Genomic DNA, 24,360 nt, shown 5'->3' with positions numbered 1-24,360 from the left:
TAATTTAAGAAATGTTGTTAAAATTTCGGACGGCTCCAGCTGGCCGGGTTGGCTTCACGGGCGGGTAACAGAGACGCAGAGACAACGGCTGGGCAGGGAAGCTGTATTTCTTTATTCAGGAACAACGATTCATAAACTAAGACAAACTAATCACCAAACAGAACTCTGCTGTCTCTTTGCGGCGGCACAAGCACTCTCTCTTACTCTCGAACTCAGGAACCCTCCAACTCTGGGACTCTCTAACTCTGTCACTCTCCAACTCTCGAACTCAGGAACTCTCTGTCTGGGTTCCTTGGGGCGGGGCCAAGCTGCCCGGGAAATTAACTGGACTGATCCAATTCTCTTGGCGGGGGAGGGCTAGAACAAACCAATGTAAAGCATACGACAAAGAAAGGATAAATTAACAAAACCATAGGGTAGGAGGGGTACAACTCCACACAATTCCCACCACCCAATCTCCATATCCCACCCCCTCCCCTGATAGCTTTCTCATTCTCTATCCCTCTGGGAGCATGGACCCAGGGTCACTGTGGGTTGCAGAAGGTGGAAGGTCTGGCTTCTGTAATTGCTTCCGCGCTGAACATGGGCGTTGACTGGTCAGTCCATACTCCCAGTTCCCTGAAATTTCTATCCTATGTTAGTTTTCAAACTTGAAAAAGCTATTTTTTTTTGAAATGCTATTTCCTATTTAACTAGGCCATTGTTAATCCCCCTTTTTTTTTTTACTCTAATACACTGCTTTACACTCATTTTCTCCACAACATACCAGCTTGTGTCATGTACCCCCTAGTTTGATTATAACCATAATGGCAGCTTCCGTCTTTCACCATTCTCTAGTTACTTTATTGATCAATTCATCATGCCGGGCCAATAGGACATCAAGGTGAGACAGTTTATAGTACTGGCAGGAGAGTGGTTGAGAGATGAATCTTGGAATCCAAGGTGATGTGAAGCTTAAGAAGGGTAAGATGGCACGAATCAGGGTAAAAAGAGATAGTTCGGGATAGGTACAGTGAAGGCCAAGAGTTGGGGGTGAGATGGCAGTTTAAGCCTGGAGTGACAGAAGTTCACATGACTAAGGCAAGCAGGGGATCAGGGTCATCAGTGTGTCCCATCCTGGAGTGTGGCCTTCTCTCCCACCCCCAGCTGTCCAAGGAAGCTCTGCACATCTGCTCTCGGGTAGACAAGCATACATACTCCAAGTCTTGGGTGTGGAAGTGAGGGCCAAGGTCCACCTGAGAGCTGGCGCAGATGGACACTAGGTTCAGTGCCTGCTAGCTCCCCAATTACACATCCAGGCTGGGTACAGGCCCACTTTCTGGAGCACCAGCTGTAGTCTCCATGCAGTTCCCTGGCCCTTCCAAGCCTCCTGTCCCCACCCACCCACGCGCTGGCGGAAGTCCCTGATGCTGGCACTGCTCACAGGAAGGAGCCTGTAGGGTACTGAGGCTGGTCCATCTGGGTCCCTGTGGGGGCCTGGTAGGCTCACCTGCCCCACCTGTCCCCAAACAGCACTGAGCAGGAAGCTGGGGAGAGGGACAGAGGAGGAGGCAGGAGGAGCGGAGGCTGGGAGAGGCTGGGGGTGGAAAGGGACCAGACCCCGAGATTCCACAGCTCTGCTTTTTTCACTTTTGGCTTCTGGCACGGGGTCCCATGCAAGGTGATCAGAGGGAGACCCTCTCCTGTCTCAAAGATATGGCCTCTGGGACAGAAGAGGGCAAGGGGGAAAGGTCGGGGTAAGATTCTTGTCCTTGAAAGACCTGAGTCCTCACAGTGGGAAAATGAGGAAGCCAGAGAAGCTAGAATATTTCCAGCCACCCAGAAGGTTCCCCCGGCGCAGGCGCAGGGACACCCTGTCCCCAGGGTCCAGGGGCAGGAGCACAGAGCTGGTGGCTGCCTCTCGGGTCACATCAGGGTCATTGGCAAATGCTGAGATGACAGGCCATGTGTTCAGCATCAGGCTCACCTGGGGAGGGGCACCCAGTTAGCACCTCTGCCCCATGTTTGTCCCAGGACCCTCACTTTCTTTCTCTCTTGCCCCAGAGGGATACTTGGGGGTCCTGGGAGCCTGTGGGCTGAGGGTGACCACTACTGGCCTCTGCTAGGCCGGCCTTTTCCTCCTTCATTTCTGGCCTCTAGTACACAGGTCAAGAGAGGGCCTGCGGTCTGGAGGGAGTGCAGTGAGTAGAGGTCTGGACTTGCATGTTTGAGGTCCTGAATTCTGTTCCCATCACCACACAGGCCAAAGTGCTGCTCTGGTCTGTGCATCTTTCTCTCTCTCCTTAATTACCTATCTTGTGAAATAAATAAAAATAAAAAGTTTTTTTTTCCCCTGATGTTGGGGCTACGTGCCTACTCAATTTTAGTCTCCTAACATAATCTCCCTTTTTAACTCAGATAAAGACAAGGGTGAGAGAGGGAAGAGACCATGACACAGCTCCATCATTCAAACACTAGCGTCTAGGGCTGGGAAGACAGCATAATGGTTATGCAAAAATACTCTCATGCCTGAGACTCTGAGGTCCTGTGTTCAATCCCCAGCACCACTAGAAACCAGAGCTGAGTAGTGTTCTGGTAAAAAAGAAAACAAAAACATATCTGACATGCACGGGGCTCCTGTGTGGTGCTGAGGGTGACCAGAACCCAGGTCCTCCTGCCTGGTGCGCGTACACCCTACCTCCTGTCTCCAGTAAAGTAAGTCTTAAAAAGCTTAAAAAAAAAAAAAAAAAAAAGATGGGGAGGGGTAGGGAGGTAGCATAATGGTTATGCAAAAAGACGTCTATCCCCAAGAGGCATCAAAAGGTACAGATTCTATTCCCAGCAACACCGTAAGCCAGAGCTGAGCAGTGCTCTGATAAAATAAAATAAAAACAAAACAAAACAAACAAAAAGGTTGAGAAGGAGAAAAAGAGAGAAGGAGAGGGAGAGAGAGACCGACTGACTGCCAGGGATCACTGGGGTTCCATTATTCCCCTTCCCCTCCCAAGCTGGGGACAGGGCCCTTTGGTCACCTGGACGGTCTGGCGGTTGTACACCTTCACCACATGGAACCGGAAGCTGTAGACACCCCTGACTGGGGCCACGAAGGAGCCCGAGGCCCGGTCAAAGCCGCCACCCTCATTCACCAGGACCTGGGGGGAGGCAGAGTCTGCTGAGGGGGCATGGGACTTCAGAACTCACCTGGCTGGGGCAAAGGGCAGTGCATAAGGAAGAGAAGGGGCAGGGAGGCAAGTGGAAGGGAACTGGCCGAATACAGCCCTAAAAGAAATGGTGCGGTGCAGGAGAGGGAGTCAGGCAGTGCAGAAAGATCCATCAGGAGCAGATCCAATGCTGTCCAGGGACAGCAGACTGGACCTGGACAGTTGACTCCAGGCCCTCACAGGTCAGGGATTACCTGGTCAAAGTAGATGGCCCCACTGGTGCCGTTGTTGATCTCCCCGGCTGGCTCATGATGGTGGCTTCGGACAGCAGCAAATGCCACTCTTCCTGGGGGTGCTTCTCCCAAGGCTGCTCCTCCAGGTCCCCCTTCGGCTGCCCTCCCAGGCTCGCAGACCACCAGGCACTCACCCTCCAGGAGGACTGGCTCTGCCCCTTCCTGGGCCCTCCCATACCCCAGGGCCAAGAGCATTAGGGCCAAGGGCAGACAGGGGCTGGGTGGAGGTCCCGCCAGCCAGTGTCCCTGTACTCCCAGCATGCCTGAGTAGCTCTGTGATCACAAATTCTAGCTTTGCCTTCCTCCCCTTGGGGGGCTCCCACTGCCCTCAGTCTGCTCCTCGGCCCCCACTCTGGGTCTCAGTCACCTGGTGTGTGCATGTCCCTTTCCACACCTCTCTGTGCCCCACAGCTCTGTCCTGCCTCTCACCCCTGCTATCACCTCAGTCCCTCCTCCTTGGCAGGGCACAGAGTGACAGCAGGTAGGCTCTGGGCGGGCAAGGGATGGAGCAATGAACTAGGAGGATTTCAGCCCGGATCCCAGGGCAGCCTCTTTGGGGGGCTGGAAATGGGCGGCCTAGAAAAAGAGAGAAAGCTTCTTCCTTTCTTCCAAGCCCCTTTCCAAGTCAGCAGCCCTCTCTGTGGCATATTTCCCACTGTTGGAAGGAAAGGGGTGTCCTTAACGCCCCCCCCCCCCTTCTTGTGTTTGGGAAGAGCTCCGACTGTCAGTGTCATTATCTAGAGACACTGAGTCGGTCTCTTTCCTTCCCAGTTCTCTCTTCATCTGAAGAGACTGGACTCGTTCCTTTAAGGCCTTCTTCACTTCCACTCTTAGGGAGTGGGTCCCAGTCCTGGACAAACAGCTGCGGCGGGGCGAAGAGGAAGCAGAGGCGCCGGGCCAGCTACCACCCCCGAGGGCTGCGGGGAGGCGGCGGGCGGGGCCAGGCTGACTCCTCCCCGAGCCAGGAAGTGACCGAAAAAGAAAACACTCACACACACACAACAACAACCAGTTGGAGGTGTGGAGGAGGGAGTTCCCCTTAGGGTGAAGAATCCAGGAAGGCCCGCCAGATTGCACCCCCCAACCCGCCCTTCTCCCAGGGGCTGGGGGCGCGGGTGAAGCTGGGTTGGGCCCCGAGCGGCGCCGGCGGGAGCGAGCGAGTAGGCGCCCCCTCCTGTCCCGGGCGGGGCGGCGGGGGTGCGGGGCGGCGGGGCCGCTGGGGCGCGACTTGGGGGGCCGCGGGGGGAGGCTTGGGGATGGCTGTGGGGGACCCTGAGCACAGGCCTGCCTAAGCCCCGGGGCGGCTTATCCAGAAGGAAAGGCCCGTGTTGGACGCGGAGATTGCAGGGTCCCTTAGAGGAGAGGGACGTGGTGGGGACCCTCTCGCTCGTCTGCCCCCACCCCCACCCCCGCCACCTCCCCTCTCCGGTTCCTGCTCTGGGCTGAGGTCATTTCCTAAAGGCGGGGCGACCCCCTCCGTCCCCCGGGGGGCGCAGTCTAGTTTATCCCGAGAATCTGACATAGTCTCCCGCCCCCCAAGATGGAGCGGGGTGCGTGCTGAGTCCTGGGGTGTTTCCCAGTTCGGTAACTAGGTGCGACCTGTTGAGAGCTGGCGCGGGCGGGAGGCCTGGTGGGAGCCGCAGGCCGCCCGCCCTGAGCTGCCTCCCCCGCCCGCAGGTCCCGGGGCCCGGCCGCCATGCCGACGTGTGGAGCTGGCTGTCCCGGCCCCGACCGCTTTGCGGTGTCTGCGGGGACCGAGGCCAAAGTGCGGGACCAGCAGCCCCACGTGGAGCGCATCTTCAGCGTGAGCATGAGTGTCCTCCCGAAGGACTGTCCCGAGAACCCTCACATCTGGCTGCAGCTGGAAGGCCCCCTGGAGAACGCCCGTAGGGCCAAGGTGAATGCCCCTCCCCTGCCCCTTCTCAGAAACGGCGGGGGTGGTGGCGAGGGTGGTGGCGGTCAGGAACCCGCTGGAGAGCATCTCTGCTCCTGGAAGGGCTCTCCGGCCACCTCAGTGACTGAGATTTGAGGACTCCCTAGTTTTTGTGTTTGTTCTAGAGTTTTGGTTTCGTTTCTGCCTGTAAAGACCCAGGTGGCCCCAATTCTGCTAGGAGATGGAGACTACTGAGTCCATTCAAATCAGTGGTCTTTGGGAGAGTAGAGGCGATCTGGTTGGGCCATGGGGGGAGGTGGGCGAAGGAGAAATTCACTGTGCCTGGTGAGAGCAGGTCCACAGTTACTTCCTCTTGGAGTCAGTCCAGTTACCTACAAGTGGGTAACCTGGGCATCATTTTATTGGTCTGTGAAATGGGAATCATAGCAATATCCACCTCTTTGGGTTTGTTGTAAATATGGTAAACCATGAGTTCAGGTAGCTTTAGCAGTGCCAGTCACTGTGGAACTATACAACACACATGCTCATAGGTACAGCTGACCTTTGGACAATGTGGGTGGACATGGTTAAGCCCAAGTGTTAAGATGAGCAAGGATCCAGCTTCTAGCCTCTGGTCCCCACCTGCAGGGAGAAAACTTTCTAAGTCGTGAAGCAGTGCTGCAGATGTCTGTCTCCCTCTGTATCTTCCCCTTCTCTCTTGATATCTAGCTGTCTCTGTCCAATAAATAAAGATAATTAAAAGACAAATGGTGGGTGGGGATTACAGGTGCCAACTCTGTGTACTGGAAGATCCACAGAGAATTTTTCTTTTTTAGACTTATTAGTGAGAAAGAGAAAGAAGCATCATTGTGGCACATGCCATTATTGAGGCTAGAACGTGGGGCCTCATGGGTCTAAGTCCAGCACTATAGCCGCTGTGTTACCTCCTGGGCTGCCACATAGAACTTAGTTATTTGTAAGAGAAGAGGAGAGAGAATCAGAACATCAGTCTAGCATGTGCAATGTTGGGGATTAAACTCAGGTCCTTATGTCTGAGCCAGCACCTTATCTCCCAGGCCATCACATATAACTTTTGGTTTCCCCTCCCCTATCCTAGCTACAGTGTCCCTTGATACTTGAGGGGAATTGGTTTCAGTAGCCCCGAGGAAAACCCAAGTCCCCAGACTGGGGACTTGGCTCCATGCATATAGACTTTGTGGGTAGGGACAAAATCAGAGTCTCGGTTCACCTGTGCAGTCCAAACCCATGTTTTTCAAGGGTCAACTGTATATTCAGAAGGAGTCAGCCTTGTCGCAATGAGTTACATTAGTACCTTAGGTAGAGAATGTCTGCAAAGGAAAAGTGCTGCTTTACTCCTTTTTGGTTCCTCCTTTTGTCAGGATCCTTGGGTCTCTTGCTCTTCCCAGGCACGGTAACACGGGAGAGCAAGGAGCCTGAAGGTGATACTGGGCCACTTAGAGTTCCAGCAGTCTTCTTTTTTCCTTCTTCCCTTCCACCTCCTTGCAGGAGTACCTGAAGGGTCTCTGCAGCCCAGAGCTGCAGAATGAAATCCACTATCCACCTGAACTTCACTGCATCTTCCTGGGAGCCCAGGGCTTCTTCCTTGATTGCCTGGCCTGGAGCACGATGGCACATCTGGTGCCAGGAGCACCTGGTTCACTGATGATCAGTGGCCTGACTGAGGCCTTTGTCATGGCTCAGAGCCGTGTGGAGGGGCTGGTGGAGCGGCTGAGCTGGGACGTTTGGCCAGGAACTTCCCCTGGAACCTCTCCCTGTGCTGGAGTGCTGAGAGACTTCTCGGCTCTACTGCAGCCCCGTGGTGAGGCCCACAGAGAGGCCTTGCTGAGGCTGCCCCTGGCTGTGCAGGAGGAACTGTTGAGCCTGGTGCAGGAGGCAGACAGAGGGCAGGGGCCACAGGCATTTTCCTCTGGGCAGTTTGGGAGCCCAGGTTTGCTAGGTGCTCAGCACCAGGGTGGCACAACTCCCCTGAGTCAAAGCAGGGGCTCCCTGGCCAGTGGTTCTCTCCTGGAACAGCAGGAGTCTAAGGGAGAAAGAGGTGCTATGGAGAAGGAGGGAGGGAAGCAGGTTGGTCCCAGGGGAATGGACCCGGTCTCTGGGGAAGAAGCCTGGCAGAGGGATGTAGTTTTCAGGTCTCAGTTGGGAGAAGAAGTAGGGCCCCCAAAGGGGAAGGCCCTGGGGAAGGTGGGGCTTCCGCAGCAAAGGGGAGGGGGGCACAGTGTTCAGGCTGAACCTGTGGGGGCCTGTGGTCCCTGCCCAAAAGCCTCTCAACCCCGGGGAGCCTCCCTCCTCCAGCGGCTCCACAATGGGAAGACCTCCCCTCCAAGAGTCCCTAGTCCCCCACCTGCCCCCGAGCCTCTGTGGTACTATGGGGACCGAGGGGACAGGGGAGACAGGCAGCAGGTTGTGGCTCGAGGTCGAGGGTCACCGTCAAAGCGAAGCACCCGGGGAGGCAACCTGGTGACGGGAACACAGCGTTTTCAGGAGGCCCTGCAGGACCCTTTCACCCTGTGCCTTGCCAATGTGCCTGGGCAACCGGATCTCCGCCATATTGTCATCGACGGCAGCAACGTGGCCATGGTGTGAGTAGCTGGCATGGCTGGGGTGGTGGTGCTGAGATGGGCAGTTTTACTCACCTTGGGCCATGTGCTGAGGCGCTGCCCCTCTTCTGGGACCTGTGTGCTGACCACATCCCGCTCATTGCAGGCATGGCCTCCAACAGTACTTCTCTAGCCGGGGCATTGCCATTGCTGTGCAGTACTTCTGGGACCGTGGCCATCGGGATATCACCGTCTTTGTGCCACAGTGGCGCTTCAGTAAGGATTCCAGGGTCAGAGGTGAGTTGTGAGTTGGTCGTGGTCTCTTGGATCCTGGGACAAGCCCTGTTTTCACCTTGAGGATAATGCTATTGGGTTTCTCTTTCTCTAGAGGGTCACTTCCTGCAAAAGCTGTACTCCCTCAGCCTGCTCTCCCTCACCCCATCCCGAGTCATGGATGGCAAGAGAATCTCCTCCTATGATGACAGGTATGTGCTTCTTCTCTCTGGCTGTCCAGCTCCATATTGAAGGAGATCCTGAGCTTTTCACTGTCTCTAAGCCCGGTCTGTGGGATGAGGGCTAGTCTTTCCTCTTGTGCCCGTGTAAAGGGACAGGGAACTAACTGCCCTGCAGGTGAAGTGAGGTGGAAGGTAAACATCTGTGTTTGCCCATTAGTCATTCATCAAGGTAAATGATGCCTCTGATTCATATAGTCTCACCTGTCTAGAAAATACATGCCCAATAGAAAGATGAGAGAGTTGATGATGTGAATTACTGACAAATGCCTTCTTCTGCTCTAAGTTCCCAAACAGGTAGAGAAGTTCCCCTAGCATCCTGGAAACATTTACCACAGTAAATGTTCAGAGTAAGTCAGATGAAGAAACATAGTTTATATATAATTAGACTGTTTGAAATGTGGTATAGTAGAAAGATCACTGCACTTAGATTTTAATTGTTTTATAAAGAGGCAGAGAAGGCAGAGAGTGAGTAAGAACAAGCAAGAGAGGAACTCCAGCACTAAATCTCCCTTCAGTGCAGTGGGGGCTAGGCTCAAATCTGGGTTGTGCACATGGCAAAGCAACACAGTATCCACGTGAGCTATTTTGCCAGCTCTCTACTTATTTATTTATTTATATTTCTTATTTTATTGTCACCAGGGTAGGGTTATCACTGGGCCTTGGTGCTGAGACTACGAATGTACCGCTCCTGGTGGCCTTTTTTTTTTTTTTTTTTTTTTTTTTAAGATTTTCTTTTTTTTTTTGTTTTCTGTTTTTTGTTTATGAAGATAGAAGGGGAGAGAGAGAGAGAACCAGACATCACTCTGGTATATGTGCTGCTGGGGATTGAACTCAGGACTTCATGCTTGAGAATTCAATGCTTTATCCACTGTGCCACCTCCCAGACCACGCCATTTTTTTTGCCTTTTTATTCTATAGGATAGAGAGGAGCAAGGGATATAGAGAGGGGCCGGGAGGTGGCACACCTAGTTGAGCGCACGTTACAATGTGCAAGGACCTGAGTTTGAGTCCCTGGTCCCCACCTGTAGGGGGAAAGCTTTGCAAGTGATGAAGCAGGGCTGCAGTGGTCCATCTTCCCTGCCCTCTCGATTTCTGACTGTCTGTCCATAAAAAAGATTAAACAAAAAAAAAAAAAAAAGGAGAGGAAGAGAGAAAGACAGCTGCAGACCTGCTTCACTGCTTGTAAAGTGTCCTCGCTGCATGTGGGGAGCTGGGGCTCGACCCTGGGTCCTTGTGTAGGTCTTTGCGCTTAGAATTATGTGCACTTAGCTGGGTGTGCCACCGCTCAACCCCCATCAGCTCTACACTTAGAATTTGAAGCTGTGTCTTTGAGCCTCAGTTTGTCCCACTCACTGACTTCGTGTCTCTTAGTGAATTAGTCTTTGTTCCAGGGTCTCCTTCCATTCACTCACCTCCTGGTGAATATCAAAAAATCAGGTTCGTGTTGGCCTCACTCAAGACAAGAATACAGTGATGTTTTTAACTTTCTGTGGCCCCAGTCAAGTGTGACAGAGGGTCTTATTTCTGTGTATGGCTGTGGAGAGAGAATGCAGGACTGGTAATTCTCTTGGCAAAGGTTGCTAAGCAGGAAAGGGAAAACCAGGACTTCAAGCTGCCAGATGGTTTAAATGAAAAACACAGGGCACATTCCCTCTCCAGTGTGTGCACACGGTGTGGGAAGTGGACAGCTTTAAACACTCATTCATCAATCAGCTTTTGTTTTTTTTCTTACAACTACAAGTTCTTTGATATTTTCAGTTTTTTAAAAATATTTTTTTCCCTTTTTTTGCCCTTGTGTTTTATTATTGTATTTTAAAAAATATATTTATTTACTTATTTTCTCCTTTTGTTGCCCTTGGGTTTATTTTATTGCTGTTGTAGTTATCGTTGTTATTGATGTCGTTGTTGTCGGATAGGACAGCGAGAAATGGAGAGGAGGTGAAGACTGGGGGGGGGGGGAGAAAGATAGACACCTGCAGACCTGCTTCACTGCCTGTGAAGCGACTCCCCTGCAGATAGGGAGCTGGGGGCCTCAAACCGGGATCCTTATGCTGGTCCTTGTACTTCATGCCACCTGCGCTTAACCTGCTGCCCAACTCCCAGTTTTTTGTTTTTTAAATAAAGGTGGTGCCAGAGTTTGAACTCAGGGTCTCATGTTCTAATGTTGAGACGCTTCCCTGGTCCAATTTTTTAACTTAATTTTGAGAGAAAGAGAGAGATCATCATTCATGGAGTTCCACTTGTTTTGTCTTTGCTCTTTCCTGATATAATGGTGTCAGGGGATCATACCCAGAGCCTCAACCTGTAAATAGGTGCTCTACTGCTGACCACCTCCCTGGCCCCAGGACTTTCTTTTCTTTTACTTTTCTATTATTATTTAATAATAATAATAATAATTTTTATAATGCTCTTTTTTAAAAAAATATTTTTATTTATCTTGGCTAGAGACAGAAATGGAGAGAGAAGGGGGAGATAAAGAGAGCGACACTTGCCATGCTGCCTTATTGCTCGTGAAGCTTTCCCCTGCAGGTGGAGACCGGAGCTTAAACCCAGACAGCGCATTGTAATGTGTGTGCTCAACCAGGTGCAACATTGCCTGGTCCCTTTATTTTTTTTGCCACCAGGTTATTGCTGGGGGTTGGTGTCTGCATGACAAATTCACTGCTCCTGGAGGCCATTTTTTCCTTTTTATTTTTCCCTCCCCCCTCTCCCTCCCTCCCTCTCTCCTTTCCTTCTTTTCATTATGATAGAGACAGAGAAATAAGGTGAGAGAGGGGGAGAGATAAGGAGAGGGAAAGAGAGACACCTGAGCCTGTCCCATTGCTTGTGAAGCTTTCTTCCTGTAGGTGGGGACCTGGGACTCAATCCCAGTTTATCAAACATGGCAAATTATTCACTTTACTGGCTGTGCCACCACCCAGCCTCCAAAAGACTTATTATTTTATTTTTTAAATATTTATTTTATTTTAAGCAGAGAGAGGAGGTACAGAGAGAAAAACCAGAACATTGCTTAGTTCTGTCTATGATGGTATTGGGGATTGAATCTGGGACCTCAGAGCCTCTGGCATGAAAGTCTTTTTTGTAACCATTATGCTGTCTCTCCAGCTTGGACTTTCAGTTTGAATTGGAAGGTTGGGGAGATGGCTTAGTGGGTAGAATGCACACCTTGCAGTCCTTAGGCCCTGGGTTCAATCCTCCCTTACTACATATGACCAAATATGTGAGCAATTTTATTTGCACTTATAAAATAGATACTTAAGTCTTTAAATAAAAGACTAATATCTAAACTAAAATTGCTATACTATATATTATTATTTACATTATTATTATTATTATTTTATGAGAGCATTGCTTAACTCTGGCTTAAGGTGGTGAGGGGATTGAACCTGGGACCTTGGAATCTCAGGAATAAGAGGTTTGCATAACCATTATGCTGTCTCCTCTGCCCCATATTTTGTCTTTTTTACAAAACATATTTACTTATTTTTATAAGAGAGAAAAGGACTACAGCACGATTTAAGTCTTCACATGTGTGGTGTTGGGCATTGAACCTGGGGCCTCAGGCTTTTGCAAGTCTTGTTCTCTACTGCTAGGCTGTCTCTAGGACTCTTCTTTCATCTTCTTAAACACTTAACTTTTACTCCCTAAGAAGTAAATGACATTCTACAAACAGACAGTGCATATTCTCCCCAAGCTATTCAGTTTTATGTCTTAGATGCCACAGATTATCCAAGATAATGGAACATTCTTTCCAAACTATCATCGACACAGAATTGCAAATGAAGATCAAGCCAGTTGTAGTCCATTTAAAAGGCACACATCCATACTACTGTATAGTTCCTGGCCAGCAGATGGTATAATATAAACTTGAGGGTGGGGAGATAGAATGGTTATACAAAATGACTTTTTTTTTTTTTTCCCTGAGATTCCAAAGGCCCCAGATTCAGTTCCTGGCACCACAGTGAGCCAGAGTTGAGGTGTGCTTTGCCTAAATAAATAAATAAATAAATACTAATTTGGAATTTTCGGTAGTTGCTATGGCATAGGCCTGCTGAACAGCATGATGATAGTAAAATATATTCAACCTACAGATATGTTCTATAAATATATGGTACCAGATGCATGTCATCCCCTTAGTTTGTTCCCCAGACAGCAACAGAGAGCCACTAATCCCTCCTAATCCTGACAGCAGGGCTGTCACCTGCGGTTTACCCCTCAGTAGTGGGCATGGCCTGTGCAGGAGGCAGGAATGCTGGGAGTCTGGGCGGAGCTGCTTCTTGACTTCAAAGAGCTGAAAGAGACTATAAATCAAATACTTCTGGGAGAGGGAGGGAGTCCCCCTTTGCCTTGGGTTTTGTGGGGGAGGGAGGGAGGCATCTGTGAGGTTTTTGTTAATGGAAAAGGCCATGGACTGGACTGGACCTCTTAGTTTCTAAACCTGTTCAAAAAGATCTCCACTTAACCACCTCGTGGGTCCTTCCCTAAGCCTGTGGCATCAGAGTGACTACAAGTGGAAGCTGGGCATCTCTTTTTCTGAAGTTCTCCTGGTGTTCCTGAGTAAGGTTTAGGAAACACTGCCAGATGGAGGGAATAGTTTGAGAAACACCAAGGTCAAATAGCACAGAGCTTGTTTGGAGAACTGAGTGTAATCTGATCACTGACTTGGGCAGAAATTGAGGGGACATTGGGGGTACTGGGTGAGGTAAGGACATAAAGGTAGCTTGAGCTGGATTCTGGAAGACCTTAGCTGCCAGGCATATGGACTTTATCTGTAGATAAAGGGTAGCCCTGGGCGAGTTTGATGGGGAAGACCTTGTTCTTTTAGGGGACGGCTAGCTGGGGCCAGAAGACCTCCATATTAGGAGGCAGTGTCTGGTTAGATAACATGGTGATGGTGGGAGTGGAGAGAAAGGGGCAGAGTGGAAGACTATTTGGAGGAGATCACGGATTCGTGACTGGTTGGCATGGTAAAGTGGAGGAAGCCAGAGGCAGATCTGTCCTCTTGACAGGAGCACAGTGTTGGGTGGAGGTCTGTGGTGATTGAAGGGGTGTTCTTGGGAGACCACATAGGATTTTGTCTTTGTTCTTCTCTGACTCATGAACCGTGAATCTGGTGGCTGAGCCAAAGTAAGGTTGTGTATGTGTGTGTGTGGCGGGGAGTGGGGAGTGGGGGGAGAAGGGGGTTAGAGCTCTCCCACCAGAAGTGGGTCAGGGGAGTTGACAATGCTTTTTGGGGTTGGGGCCTTGGAGGATCCCAGAATGGTTGCCATGGTTTCCGAGACAGGTTTATGGTAAAGCTGGCTGAAGAGACCAATGGAATCATTGTCTCCAATGACCAGTTCCGGGATCTGGCAGAGGAGTCCGAGAAGTGGATGGCCATCATCAGAGAGCGGTGAGGAAGCCCTTCCCTGAGACTAGGGCGTGGACTCAGACCTTTCTCTAAAGCTACCTCTGCCACTGGTAAGGGCTCTGGGAAGGGGCTGGATGCTGCCTAGATGGAAGGTAGCCTGCAGCTTCTGCTGGCTTTGGATTCAGCTGCCTGGGAGGCGGGTGAGGGCACTTGGGTGACCACACATTCTCTGTGTCCATCTAGGCTTCTGCCCTTCACCTTTGTGGGGAACCTATTCATGGTCCCTGATGACCCATTAGGGCGAAATGGCCCCACACTGGATGAGTTCCTGAAGAAGCCTGTCAGGTAAAGTCCCACACTCTTCTAGGCAGCGCCCCCCCCTTCCCCCCCCCCTGCCTCTGCAAGGGCTTTGTACACCTGGAGGCCTGGGGAAAGTAGCAGCTTCAATCACCATAGCCTGACTTTTTTTTTTTTTTTTGCTTCTATTTTTTTTTTTTAATTGCCACCAAGGGTATTGATAGGCTTGGTGTCTGCACAAAGAATCCATGGTTCCTGGAGGCAACTATTTTTCTTTTTTGATAGAGAAATTGAGAGGGAAAGGGGTTATAAAGGTAGAGATAGATCTGTAGCATTGCTCCATTGACCATAAGCTTTCCCCCTGCACGTGGGGAGCAGAGACTTGAACCTGAGTCCTTGTTCATGCTATATGCTAACGTGTGCACTCTACTGGGTGTTATTATTTATTTATTTATTGGGGAATTAATGTTTTACATTCAACAGTAAATACAATAGTTTGTACATGCTGGGTGTTATTTTTTAATTGAAAAATATTTATTTTACCAGAGCACCGCTCAGCTCTGGTTTATAGTGGTTCTGGGGATTAAATTGGGACCTCAGGGCCTCACGTGAAAATCTTTTGCACAATTATTGTTTTAAATTATTTTATTTTTATTTATTTTGGATGGAGACACTGAGAGGGAAGGGGGAGATAGAGAGGGAAAGAGAAGAGAGACACCTATAGCTCTACAGCAGTTTCAGCATCCATGAAAATCTGCTTCCACCTGCAGGTGGGGACCGGGGGCTTGAAGCCAGGTCCTTGTACACTGTCATGTGTGCGCTCAACTGGCTTTGCCGCTGCCTGATTCCTCAGGCATGCAGACTGGTGCTCTGACAGACTGAGCTAGCTTTTGCCCCTTTACCTTTTTTTTTGGGCGGGGGGAGGGAATTCCTTACACAACTAGTTGGCTGATAGGGAAGCATCTGCTTCTTGTTTCCTCTAGTTAATGTGCTTGATTCAATTCATTGGAAGAGGGGTGCTTTTACTTAGAGCCTGTTGTATTCAGCCTGCCCTCGGCTGCACCATTTATAGTTGTGGCAAGGCTCACCTTCCTGCTTTTGGAGGACTCTCTTTATTCCTTCAAAAGTGGGTTGGTACTGCCACTCAGTGGTCAGCATGGGGAATTGCCCAAGTGCTGCTCAAGAGCCAGGAAAAGGCTTACAGTTAAACTGCTGTACAGAACTGTGCCGGTGACCCACAGAGCTCCAATTTCCTTCTGGGAAACGTGTCAACTCTTTTCTCTCTGCTTCTTCTGAGGAGTGAGGGGCCTTCCAAGGCTCAGCCTCTAACCAGGGCCCTGACAGAGCATGGCAATCAGCCACAGGGGAAAGACGAGGAAAAAGGTAGTGGCGGCATTCGGAAGACCCGGGAGACAGAGCGGCTCCGGCGCCAGCTGCTGGAAGTATTTTGGGGTCAGGACCACAAAGTGGACTTCATCCTGCAGCGGGACCCCTACTGTCGCGACATAAACCAGCTCTCGGAGGCTCTGCTCAGCCTGAACTTCTGAGTCTCACCTACCTGAGCAGCTGCCAGTGGCAGCCCCAGCCTCGCCCAACTTAGTCCCTTCTGTGAGGATCCCTGTGCTGCTTGAACCCTGACCTGGACCTCCTCGGAGTTGGTGCTTTGGGTAAGGGAGCCTCTGCTCCCAGTGAATTCCTTTGCCCACCCAGACTCTGGAGAGCAGCCCTGAAGCTCCCCCAGCTGACCACTGAGCAAGAGCATTCAAGTACGGGGCCTGGAGCACTTTGGGGACAGGTCCATAAAGTGACCTGACCTCTTCTCAAGTCAGGACCTCAGCTAGCTGCTCAGCCTTAACCCTTGACCTTGGCACAAGGTCTCTGGAGAGAGCAGGGGCTGCTGGATAGGGGAGTCCTTGAGACTGGGTGAGCCTCCGTCCCCTCATCCTGAGCTGGGATGGGGGCCAGGCTGTGTGGGAGGGGAAGGAACAGGTGGCAAGGAAGCCAAGACTTTCCTTTCCCCTGGCTGTTGCTTATAATGGTCAGAGCACAGGGTGATTTGAAGGCTTGGCTAGGTTCCCAGAGTCACTGAGGGGGATTCTGGACCTTGGAGCCACTTAATGTTACTGGGCCTGGGTCATGCCTATCAGTGAGCCAGTGGAGAAAGCAGAGGAAGACTTGGCTTCTGGTATCAGCTTTCCCTGTCTGACCTTGAGTGAGCTTTTAAGTCTTTTCCTTCTGCCTGTAAAGCAGAGAGATGAGAAGGCAAAGGAGAACTCTGGGGGTGGAGGTAGGATACTCATACCAAGTCTCAGGTGTATCTACGGCAGCACAGGCTTCCTAACCAAAACTTCCCTTCCAGAGAGCTGAGGGGTCTGTCCCCAGGGCCTTTGCCCTAGATTTTAACACTGCATCCTCATACCACATGCCCTGTCATAGCTGCATTCCTACCATGCAATGCCCCTAGCCCATATTTGCAAATGCGTTAGTTAGAAGGGGACTGTTTGCATTATCGTAATACTCAGGGTTCCTACACATGGCAGCTTCCCTGTTGCATTCACGTGTTTACAGATGAATGAATGTGCCAGAAAGTTCCTGGTTAAATGCACTTGCTCACGTGTTGAGCATTCACCAAACTAATGAGGCCGTGCTCTGCAATGACAATGTTAATGTGATCTGTCCCCAGCATTTCTCTGCAGAACATATGTGTCACATAAAGGCCAACTTCTGCTTTGTGTATTTGTGTGTGTGTGAACCGGAGGGTGGATCTCAGTGGGTCAGTTACCTAGTACATGAAAACCAAGGAGTATGAATCTGATAGTAACTACCTGCCTGGCCACTAGGCCAATTGCTATCAGATCAGGGCATGTTCCCCTTGATTCCCACAGGCCACTGCCCTGTACTGCATGATTCTACAGAAGCACATCCCACCTGTGGTGCCCTGAGGCCTACCTTTCACGCAGCTCTCACTACGCTTCTACCTTCAAGGGCAGCCATTCCCTCAGGATGACAGTCAATCTCTCAGACTCCCAAGTTCTGATAGAACAGAATAGGTGTCCCAGGGCTCTGCACTAGGCATCTGGATATGATCCTTCCCAACCTGACAGCACAGGGAGCTGAACACTGCTGTCGTCACCCCACCCCCACCCCCACCCTGTTCCAGCAACTAGAAGGGGTAGCAGAATGAGGGTGATGGCCATTGGGTCTGTATCCTCCCTACCCATTGGGGGTGTTTCCAGCTAGACGCTGTTGACCTAGGTTGGGGGCAGGTGTGCTAGAGAGAAGCCAACCAGCAAGGTGAGTGACTCAGGGATGGCACTTAGAAGAGTTTACAGTGGCCAGAATGGGGGCTTAGGGGAGTGACTTTGGGTCAAGTAGTGGCAGATCCTAAGTTTGATAACATGGGGAGGAACCTACATGAGTACTTAGGGCTGTTTACCTGATGGGGGTGCTTATAGTGTTTGAGGGGACACCTTGCATTTTGTGCAGGAGGGCAGGAGTATCTGCTCTTTTGTCTGGGTACCCTGGTTGGCTTCTGTCAGGGGAGAGCCGAGTGTGAAGCTTCTTAGCGCTGTTGGCTTTGCCCTGCTGTAGCTTGATTTGGTACCGTGTGGGCTTGCTGTGCTAACTCGCTGGCATTCAGTGACACTCAAGCCTCAGTTCTTCCCCTTCTGGCTCCCTAACAGCATTGGCTAGATGAATGTGCAGGCTGAACACGGAGAAGTGGGTTGCTATATCTTACCGGCCAGCCTATCTTAACCCCATGCCCCACAGATGTCACCAACTCTTGGCAATGGAGAGACCAAGAAGGGAGGCTCTGCACAATGTCCCTTCCACGACCCCATGGAGAGTCATGTAAGGTGACAGTCCTTAAAATGAGTTTTGGGAGGACGTCAGCTGAAGTGATGAGTCAAAGAAGCTAGAGAGAATTTACTTTTTATTGACTAAACAGCAGAGCATTCTCTCTACATGGTGCTGAGGTGTAAAGGGGGCAGGAACAGCACATGTAGAGAAACCGAAGTGGGAATTTTTATTATCAGGAGTCAGAGAGGTTAAAGTCTGAACCTGATGAGGTTGCCATCTTGAGAAAGTGGGCAGCCTCAGTTAAAGTGAAGCAACAGAATGAGGAAAGAAGACAGCGAGGAGTCCCTAAGAAGCAGATACTTATAAGCCTCAAGGAGGAGTATCTGAGTCTATTCAGTCTCTAGTCAGGAAGCCTCTACTGAGGGACTGGCCTTGCATCCTGCAGTGTGTCTCCCCACTTAGGCCACAACTTCCCTCAAGGCAGCTCTGAGCTCTGGGAAGGAATATCGATAGCCAGCCGCCAGTGTCCGCCGTGGGACCACCTTCTGGCCCTCCAGCAGCATGACTGCACGCTCCCTCCCAAAGACTGCTTGCACCACGGCACTGGGGAGAGGGATGAAGGCGGGGCGGCCCAGGGCAGCACCCAAGGCCTGGGCAAACTCAGCATTTGTAGTGGCAGAGGCAGGAGCCACTCCGTTCAGGACACCCTGCACGTGGCTTGCTTCAAGGGCGTGGGCCAGGATTCCTGCCAGGTCCCCGACGTGAATCCAGGGGAAGAATTGGTGGCCTGAACCGATGGGGCCACCTAGACCCAGGCGGAAGGGCAGCAACATGTGACCAATGGCACCGCCCCCTCGGCCCAGGACAACCCCTAAGGTGGGCAAGAGAATGGAACGGTGTGGTGTGTACGCCTACACCTTCAGGTAGCCCCACTCTTCTTACATCGTCTTTATTACATCCCCCCACCCCACCCCAACTGGTGTAGCAGAGCTGAGGGGTGTTGTTTTTGGGAGACTTCCTTTTGTTCCAACTTTAGGCTGATCAGAAAGTGGGCGGGGGGGGGGGGCATCCAACTACTGTCTTTTAGTTTAGCTCCCCTCCCAGTCTTTTCCCCCAATCCCCAAGTGGCCCCAATCTGATGGAGGGGGAAGGGGCGGAGGGCCCTGGTTCTCACCTGAGCGCACCACCACCTGGCGTGTAGAATCTCCTGGAAGCCTGGCTGCTGCCTCCCATTTGGTTACCAGGTTGGAGAAAAAGTCAAAATTCCCGCCAGGGCTGTCCTCATCGTACTCGGCTGTCAGGCTGGGCTGGTAGTAAGCTGCAGTGGAACGGCATGTATTTGTTCTCGGTTCTGCCTCACCCTCTGGAGACGGGCCCCTTGTTGGCCTCTGGGATCTTCCTCCACTCCCACCCCCACCTCCAGACACAGGAAGATGGAGCCATGGATATACTCTTCTTGTGAGCTCTTCCACGAGCAAAGGACAGGTTAAGTTGAGGCTTCCAGAGAGCAACTGTTAAGAGCAAAGACTTGGGTATCAGGTTGCCTGTTTTAATCCATCTTTTATTGGTTTTATGATCTAAGCAAGTTACATTTTCTTTTTTTTTCTTCTTTTGCCTCCAGGGTTATTGTTGGGGCTCGGTGCCCCAGCTCCACTAATACACAACTCCTGGAGGCCATTTTTTTCTTTTTGGATAGGGCAGAGAGAAATTGAGAGGGGAGGGAAGATAGGAGGAGAAATAGACACCTGTAGATCTGCTCTACTGCCTATGAAGCGACCCCCCTCTGAGCAGTATGCAGGTGGGGGAGCTAGGGACCTGAACTGGGACCCTCACACCGGTCCCTGCGCTTCGTGTATGTGCGCCTAACCTGGTGTGCTACCGCCTGACCCCCTCTGAGCAGTATTTTTCCATCTTTAAAATGGGAATAACATTAGCACTCAACTTCCAGCCTTCTTGTTTGAGGATTAAAGGCAGAAGAATGTAAAACACTTAAACTAGTGGTGGGTATACATGCTACAATGGTTTGCAATTATTTGGCCTCAAGGGTAAAATAGAAGAACCAGAAATAGTTGGGGCTTAGGAGACAGTTTGCCCAGCAAAGCAGAGGTCTTATCTATGAGGTCCTGGATTTTAGTGCTGGCACCATATGGAAATCTTCTGATGGGACAGCACCAGAGTAGCTCCATGGGTGGTCGAACAGCTGTGGTATCTTCTCTCTCTCTAAAGAATGGAAAAGTTGGTCCAGAGTGGCCACTCAGCTGGGTTCATTCCCAGATACCCTATTAAAAATTGGGCTGGAGTAGTAGCTCAGCCTACTAGAGCACCAGCTTGTATGCTAGAAGCCTCAGAGGGTGTAAGTTCAACCTCCGACACCAACTCATGCCAGAGCGGAATAGTGCTCTGGTCCTCTATTTCTCCTCTCTCATAATATGTGTATATATAAGAGGGCCTGGGAGGTGGCACAGTGAATAGGGTGCTGGAATTGGAAGTATAGATTCCCATGTGCTAGAGATGCCCTGGTTTTCTCTCACACAGTTTCGTGTCATTAAGTAAATAAAAATGAAAGTATTTGTTAATTAAAATATAAAGGAAAAAGACAGGAATTCTGTTGCTAAAGAACTTTGCTGTGAAAAGTAAGGGACGTGGCAGTAAGTGGAATTTTCCCTGGCACTGGAAGCAGTACCTGCTACCTGACCTCCCCCCTTCCCCTCACCATGGAGACTTCCCAGTAAAAGTAAGGAGATACATGTATAGACCGACTGCCTAGGAAGATCCTATGCTTGGAAAGACCAGTACTCTGGGCATGTACAGCCTGAGCTACTCTTGATCTACACCCCTCTGACCAACATTAGGAGTTGTGATTTGGTGCATACCCACACCAGTGACTAAAACCCAGGCTTGTGGGGGCTGTGGGGCCTTGGTGATGGCTCCAGCCAGTAACTGGGTGGTTTCCAGGCGGCTGCTAAGAACCTCTTTTTGAAAGGTTTCATTCCACCTGCAAGAGAAAATAAGGACAGTAAGAAACACTGGGAACATCGGGAAAATACACATCACTACTTTTCTTTCTTTGGAGTTCATCCATATCCATTTCCAACAAAACTCTGCTTTGAGAAATGGTCCATATGGGGGCCGGATGGTGGCGCACCTCGTTGAGCGCACCTATTACAACGCGCAAGGACGCAGGTTCGTGCCCCAGTCCCCACCTGCAGGGGGAATGCTTTGCGAGTGGTGAAGCAGTGCTGTAGGTGTCTCTCTCCCTCTCTATCACCCCCTCCCCTCTCCATTTCTGGCTGTCTCATCCAATAAATAGAAATTTAAAAGTTTTAAAAATAAGGTCCATATGTCCCACCTGGGGGAAAAGCATGCCCTTGGGGGGGGGGGGCATCGTGAGTTATAAATGAGAGCCCAAATCAGCTTTGGCTATGTAGGGGGTGCAGGTTGTTTTGTTTGGGCTGCTCCAATCACATGTTCGCATCAGGGTTGCCCTTCTCCCACCTCTGCTGGAAAGAGCTCAAAGATAGGGCCCGGCTGACCTGCGCAGAGGGTTGAGGATGTTCTCCCCGGCCAGGTTGACCACAGCATCACAGCGGGGCAGCCCGGACGCGGCGAGCTCCTCCTGCGGCGGGGAAGATGCGCTGGACACGGCGCCCCAGCCCCGCCCCTCCGGCCCCGCCCCTCCACCCCAGCCCCGCCCCTCCCCTCCCCTCCCCTCCCCGGCTGCACCTACCCACGTGATGCGGCCCGGCCCAGGCTTCCGGGACACCAGCGTCACTTCATGTCCCCTGGCTCTCAGCAGCTGGCTTAGGGCTGTCCCGATGAAGCCCGTCCCTCCACCTGATCCGGAAATACGGGGCGTTTATCTTCCCGGGGGCCCCCCTCCTCTCGGGCCTTCCCACCTGACTGCGTGCAGCTTCCCCCCCACCCCCAGGCCCTTCCCCAGGATGGCCCCCAGGATCCGGGACATATCTGTTTCTCGGGTTAGGTGCTCGAGACCGCCCTCCCTTGGAAACCGCCTCCTAGTTTCTCCTAGAAGCCCGAGTTGTCCGTACGCCCGCCCCTCACTTTACCACTTTGGTCTCCCTCACCCACAAGCACCCGCATAGTGATCGGGCCCAACGCGCCTGCGCAGGATTTATTTCACACACACAGCCCCTTTTCCACTCAAAACACCACTGCCCCCTGTCAGCGCATGCGTCTTTCGAGACTCTCGCCTGATACAAGCACAGTCTGAATTGGAACTGACCTCTCTGCTTGACCCGGAAGTTTTTATGGGGCAGGCGGCTGGGATCCGTGGTACCGGAAGTGAGATTGGTAGGCGGGAATAGATTGAAAGGGTGGGGAAGTATGGGAAGGCTTGAGATTTTAATGCAGTGAAACAAAAACAAAAACAAAGACAAAAACGTTGACCTTAAACTCTAAGCTTTTCTGAATCTCGGTGTCTGTTCATTTTGGTGAGTCAGTTATTCAAGAGAACCTGCCCACTGGTATGATGCATTTCTTGCTGGATAATTTATTTATGCAAAGTGGTGGAGCCAGACCCTCGGGGACACGTGCGATTTCATTTTTTAAGTCATAGAGGCGGAGGGCAAGAGATTCCGCAACACTGGAACTTCATAGAATAAATTTGCACTTCACCAGGGCCCAGCTTCTCAGGAAACAGCTCCTCTGGAGTTTTTTTTTTTTTTTTCTTTAATTTTTGTTAGCTAGGACAGAGGGAAATTGAGAGAAGTGGGGGAGACAGACACCTGCAGACCTGTTTGACCGCTCGTGAAGCCTCCCTGCTGCAGGTGGGGAGCCAGGGGCTGGAACCTGCATTCTTGTGCTTGGTAATGTGTGCATTTAGCCGGGTGCACCACCACCCAGCCCTCTAGTGTCTTCAAATGTTTATATTCCTCAGAACTGGGTCAGAGGACTCCTTACTGCTCCCCCCCCCCCAAATATCTGTGTAGTTGAATTCAGTTATCAGTGGTTTGACTGTTTTGTTCTCCAGGGTTTCACACCAGCACAATTCCACTGCTCACAGTCTTATCACTCTGTCTCCCTCTTCCTCTCCCTGATTTATTAGGTCTGGGAGGAACAACTCGGTGTGTTAACAGTACAGTATTAGGGAGTCGGGCGTTAGCGCAGCAGGTTCAGTGCAGGTGACACAAAGCGCAAGGACCGGAGTAAGGATCCTGGTTCGAGCCCCCGGCTCCTCACCTGTAGGGGAGTTGCTTCACAAGTGATGAAGCAGGTCTGCAGGTGTCTATCTTTCTCTCTCCCTCTGTCTTCTCTCCCTCTCTCCATTTCTCTCTGTCCTATCTAACAACAACGACATCCATAACAACAGTATCTACAACAATAAAACAACCAGGGTAACAAAAATGAAATATTTAAAAAATCTTTTAAAAAACAAGGGCAACAAAAGGGAAAATAAATATAATTTTTTTTTTTAAAAAAGTACAGTATTAGTGTGCCTGAGGCTTATATGTCCTAAGATCAGTTCCCCAGCACCAACAGTCAGAGCTGAGCAGTGTTCTGGTCTGCCTCTCAAAGGAAAAAAAAAAACTAATAAAAAATACTTATTTCTTAATGTGGTGTCCACAATTTAACTTGTGAGCTCCTGCTTGGAAGTCCAATCCATTAACCACTGCACCATATCCTCAATGGCAGACTCCCCCACCCCACGCCCGCCCCTGCCCCCACACACACCAGAGCACTGCTTTGCTCTGTCTTATCATGGGACCTCTGAGCCTCAGGAATAAAAAAATTTTGAATAAACACTGTGCTGTCCTTGACGCCCCTCTCCCCACACTTTTTGTTTTGTTGATACCACAGAATGCTATGTCACTCATGAGGCTTTTCCTGTGCAGGTGCTTCTACGTAGTAGCCAGGTGCTTGAATCTGGTTCCTCAAGCTCGGTAAAGTGTGTACTTTACTGGGTGATCTGATCTATCTCCTATCCAGTTACCAGTGCTTCAATTTATTTATTTGTTTTTTTGTTTGTTTGTTTTTATTGCCGAAGGGTTATCCCTGGGGTTTGGTGTTTACTAACCTGCTCGTGGCTGCTATTTTTTCTTTTCTTTTTACTTGATGTGACAGGGAAATTGAGAACGAAGGGAGACATTTATAGAACCTGCTTCACTGCTTGAGAAGCTCCCCCCTACAGGTGGGGACTGGGGGGGGGGTTTAAACCTCGATATCATGTGTACTTAGCTCTGCACCACTACCTGGGCCCCAGTTACCAATGTTTTAAACATTTCTGAGATCTGTGCAATTTGATTCTCTCTTCCAAACTCCTATTTAATATAAAACCTTCCCCACTAGACATCCCATCCTGAGTCCTGACATCCTGTTATTTACAAATATCTCCTAGGTCCGTTTATTGCTCCAAATGTTGAAGGGAAGAATATCAGATTTGTAGACATTTTATTATTGTTTCTTACTTGTAATTTTTTTATAATTTATTTCTTTATTGGGGAATTAATGTTTTACATTCAACAGTAAATACAATAGTTTGTACATGCATAACA

At 50.6% G+C, this 24,360-nt stretch overlaps 3 protein-coding genes across 10 annotated transcripts; 1 reads left to right on the top strand and 2 right to left on the bottom strand.

Moving 5' to 3' along the window:
- Positions 1-818: 818 nt before the first annotated feature.
- Positions 819-4,353, bottom strand: CBLN3 (cerebellin 3 precursor). The gene is made up of 3 exons (XM_007536160.3): positions 3,395-4,353; positions 3,012-3,131; positions 819-1,966 (listed from the first exon to the last, which is right to left on the bottom strand). The coding sequence occupies exons 1-3, from the start codon at positions 3,692-3,694 to the stop codon at positions 1,769-1,771; spliced, it is 618 nt and encodes a 205-aa protein (XP_007536222.1). The 5' UTR covers positions 3,695-4,353; the 3' UTR covers positions 819-1,768.
- An 85-nt stretch (positions 4,354-4,438) lies between these two features.
- On the top strand, positions 4,439-16,783 carry KHNYN (KH and NYN domain containing). 7 transcript variants are annotated; one of them, XM_060175269.1, is made up of 8 exons: positions 4,439-4,593; positions 5,111-5,330; positions 6,834-7,927; positions 8,052-8,182; positions 8,274-8,370; positions 13,685-13,792; positions 13,994-14,095; positions 15,348-16,783. In XM_060175269.1, the coding sequence occupies exons 2-8, from the start codon at positions 5,130-5,132 to the stop codon at positions 15,592-15,594; spliced, it is 1,980 nt and encodes a 659-aa protein (XP_060031252.1). In that variant the 5' UTR covers positions 4,439-4,593; positions 5,111-5,129; the 3' UTR covers positions 15,595-16,783. The 7 variants fall into 7 exon arrangements, 6 of the variants coding, with proteins under 6 accessions (XP_060031252.1, XP_060031251.1, XP_060031254.1 ...); XM_060175268.1 differs by having other exon boundaries at positions 15,345-16,783; XM_060175271.1 differs by having other exon boundaries at positions 13,740-13,792; positions 15,348-15,488.
- Positions 16,784-17,968: 1,185 nt separating this feature from the next.
- Positions 17,969-22,066, bottom strand: SDR39U1 (short chain dehydrogenase/reductase family 39U member 1). Of its 2 annotated transcripts, none has more exons than XM_060175274.1 (6): positions 21,934-22,066; positions 21,576-21,682; positions 21,382-21,464; positions 20,722-20,843; positions 19,023-19,211; positions 17,969-18,719 (listed from the first exon to the last, which is right to left on the bottom strand). In XM_060175274.1, exons 1-6 carry the CDS (start codon positions 21,947-21,949, stop codon positions 18,307-18,309), a joined length of 930 nt encoding a protein of 309 aa, XP_060031257.1. In that variant the 5' UTR covers positions 21,950-22,066; the 3' UTR covers positions 17,969-18,306. The 2 variants fall into 2 exon arrangements, with proteins under 2 accessions (XP_060031257.1, XP_007536199.1); XM_007536137.3 differs by having other exon boundaries at positions 19,023-19,166; positions 21,934-21,982.
- Between the last annotated feature and the right edge of the window lie 2,294 nt (positions 22,067-24,360).

Source organism: Erinaceus europaeus, chromosome 16 (genome assembly GCF_950295315.1).
Source record: "Erinaceus europaeus chromosome 16, mEriEur2.1, whole genome shotgun sequence".
NCBI lineage: Eukaryota > Metazoa > Chordata > Mammalia > Eulipotyphla > Erinaceidae > Erinaceus > Erinaceus europaeus.
Note: the sequence above shows the minus strand (reverse complement) of the source record. Positions and strands in the feature narration are given on the sequence as shown.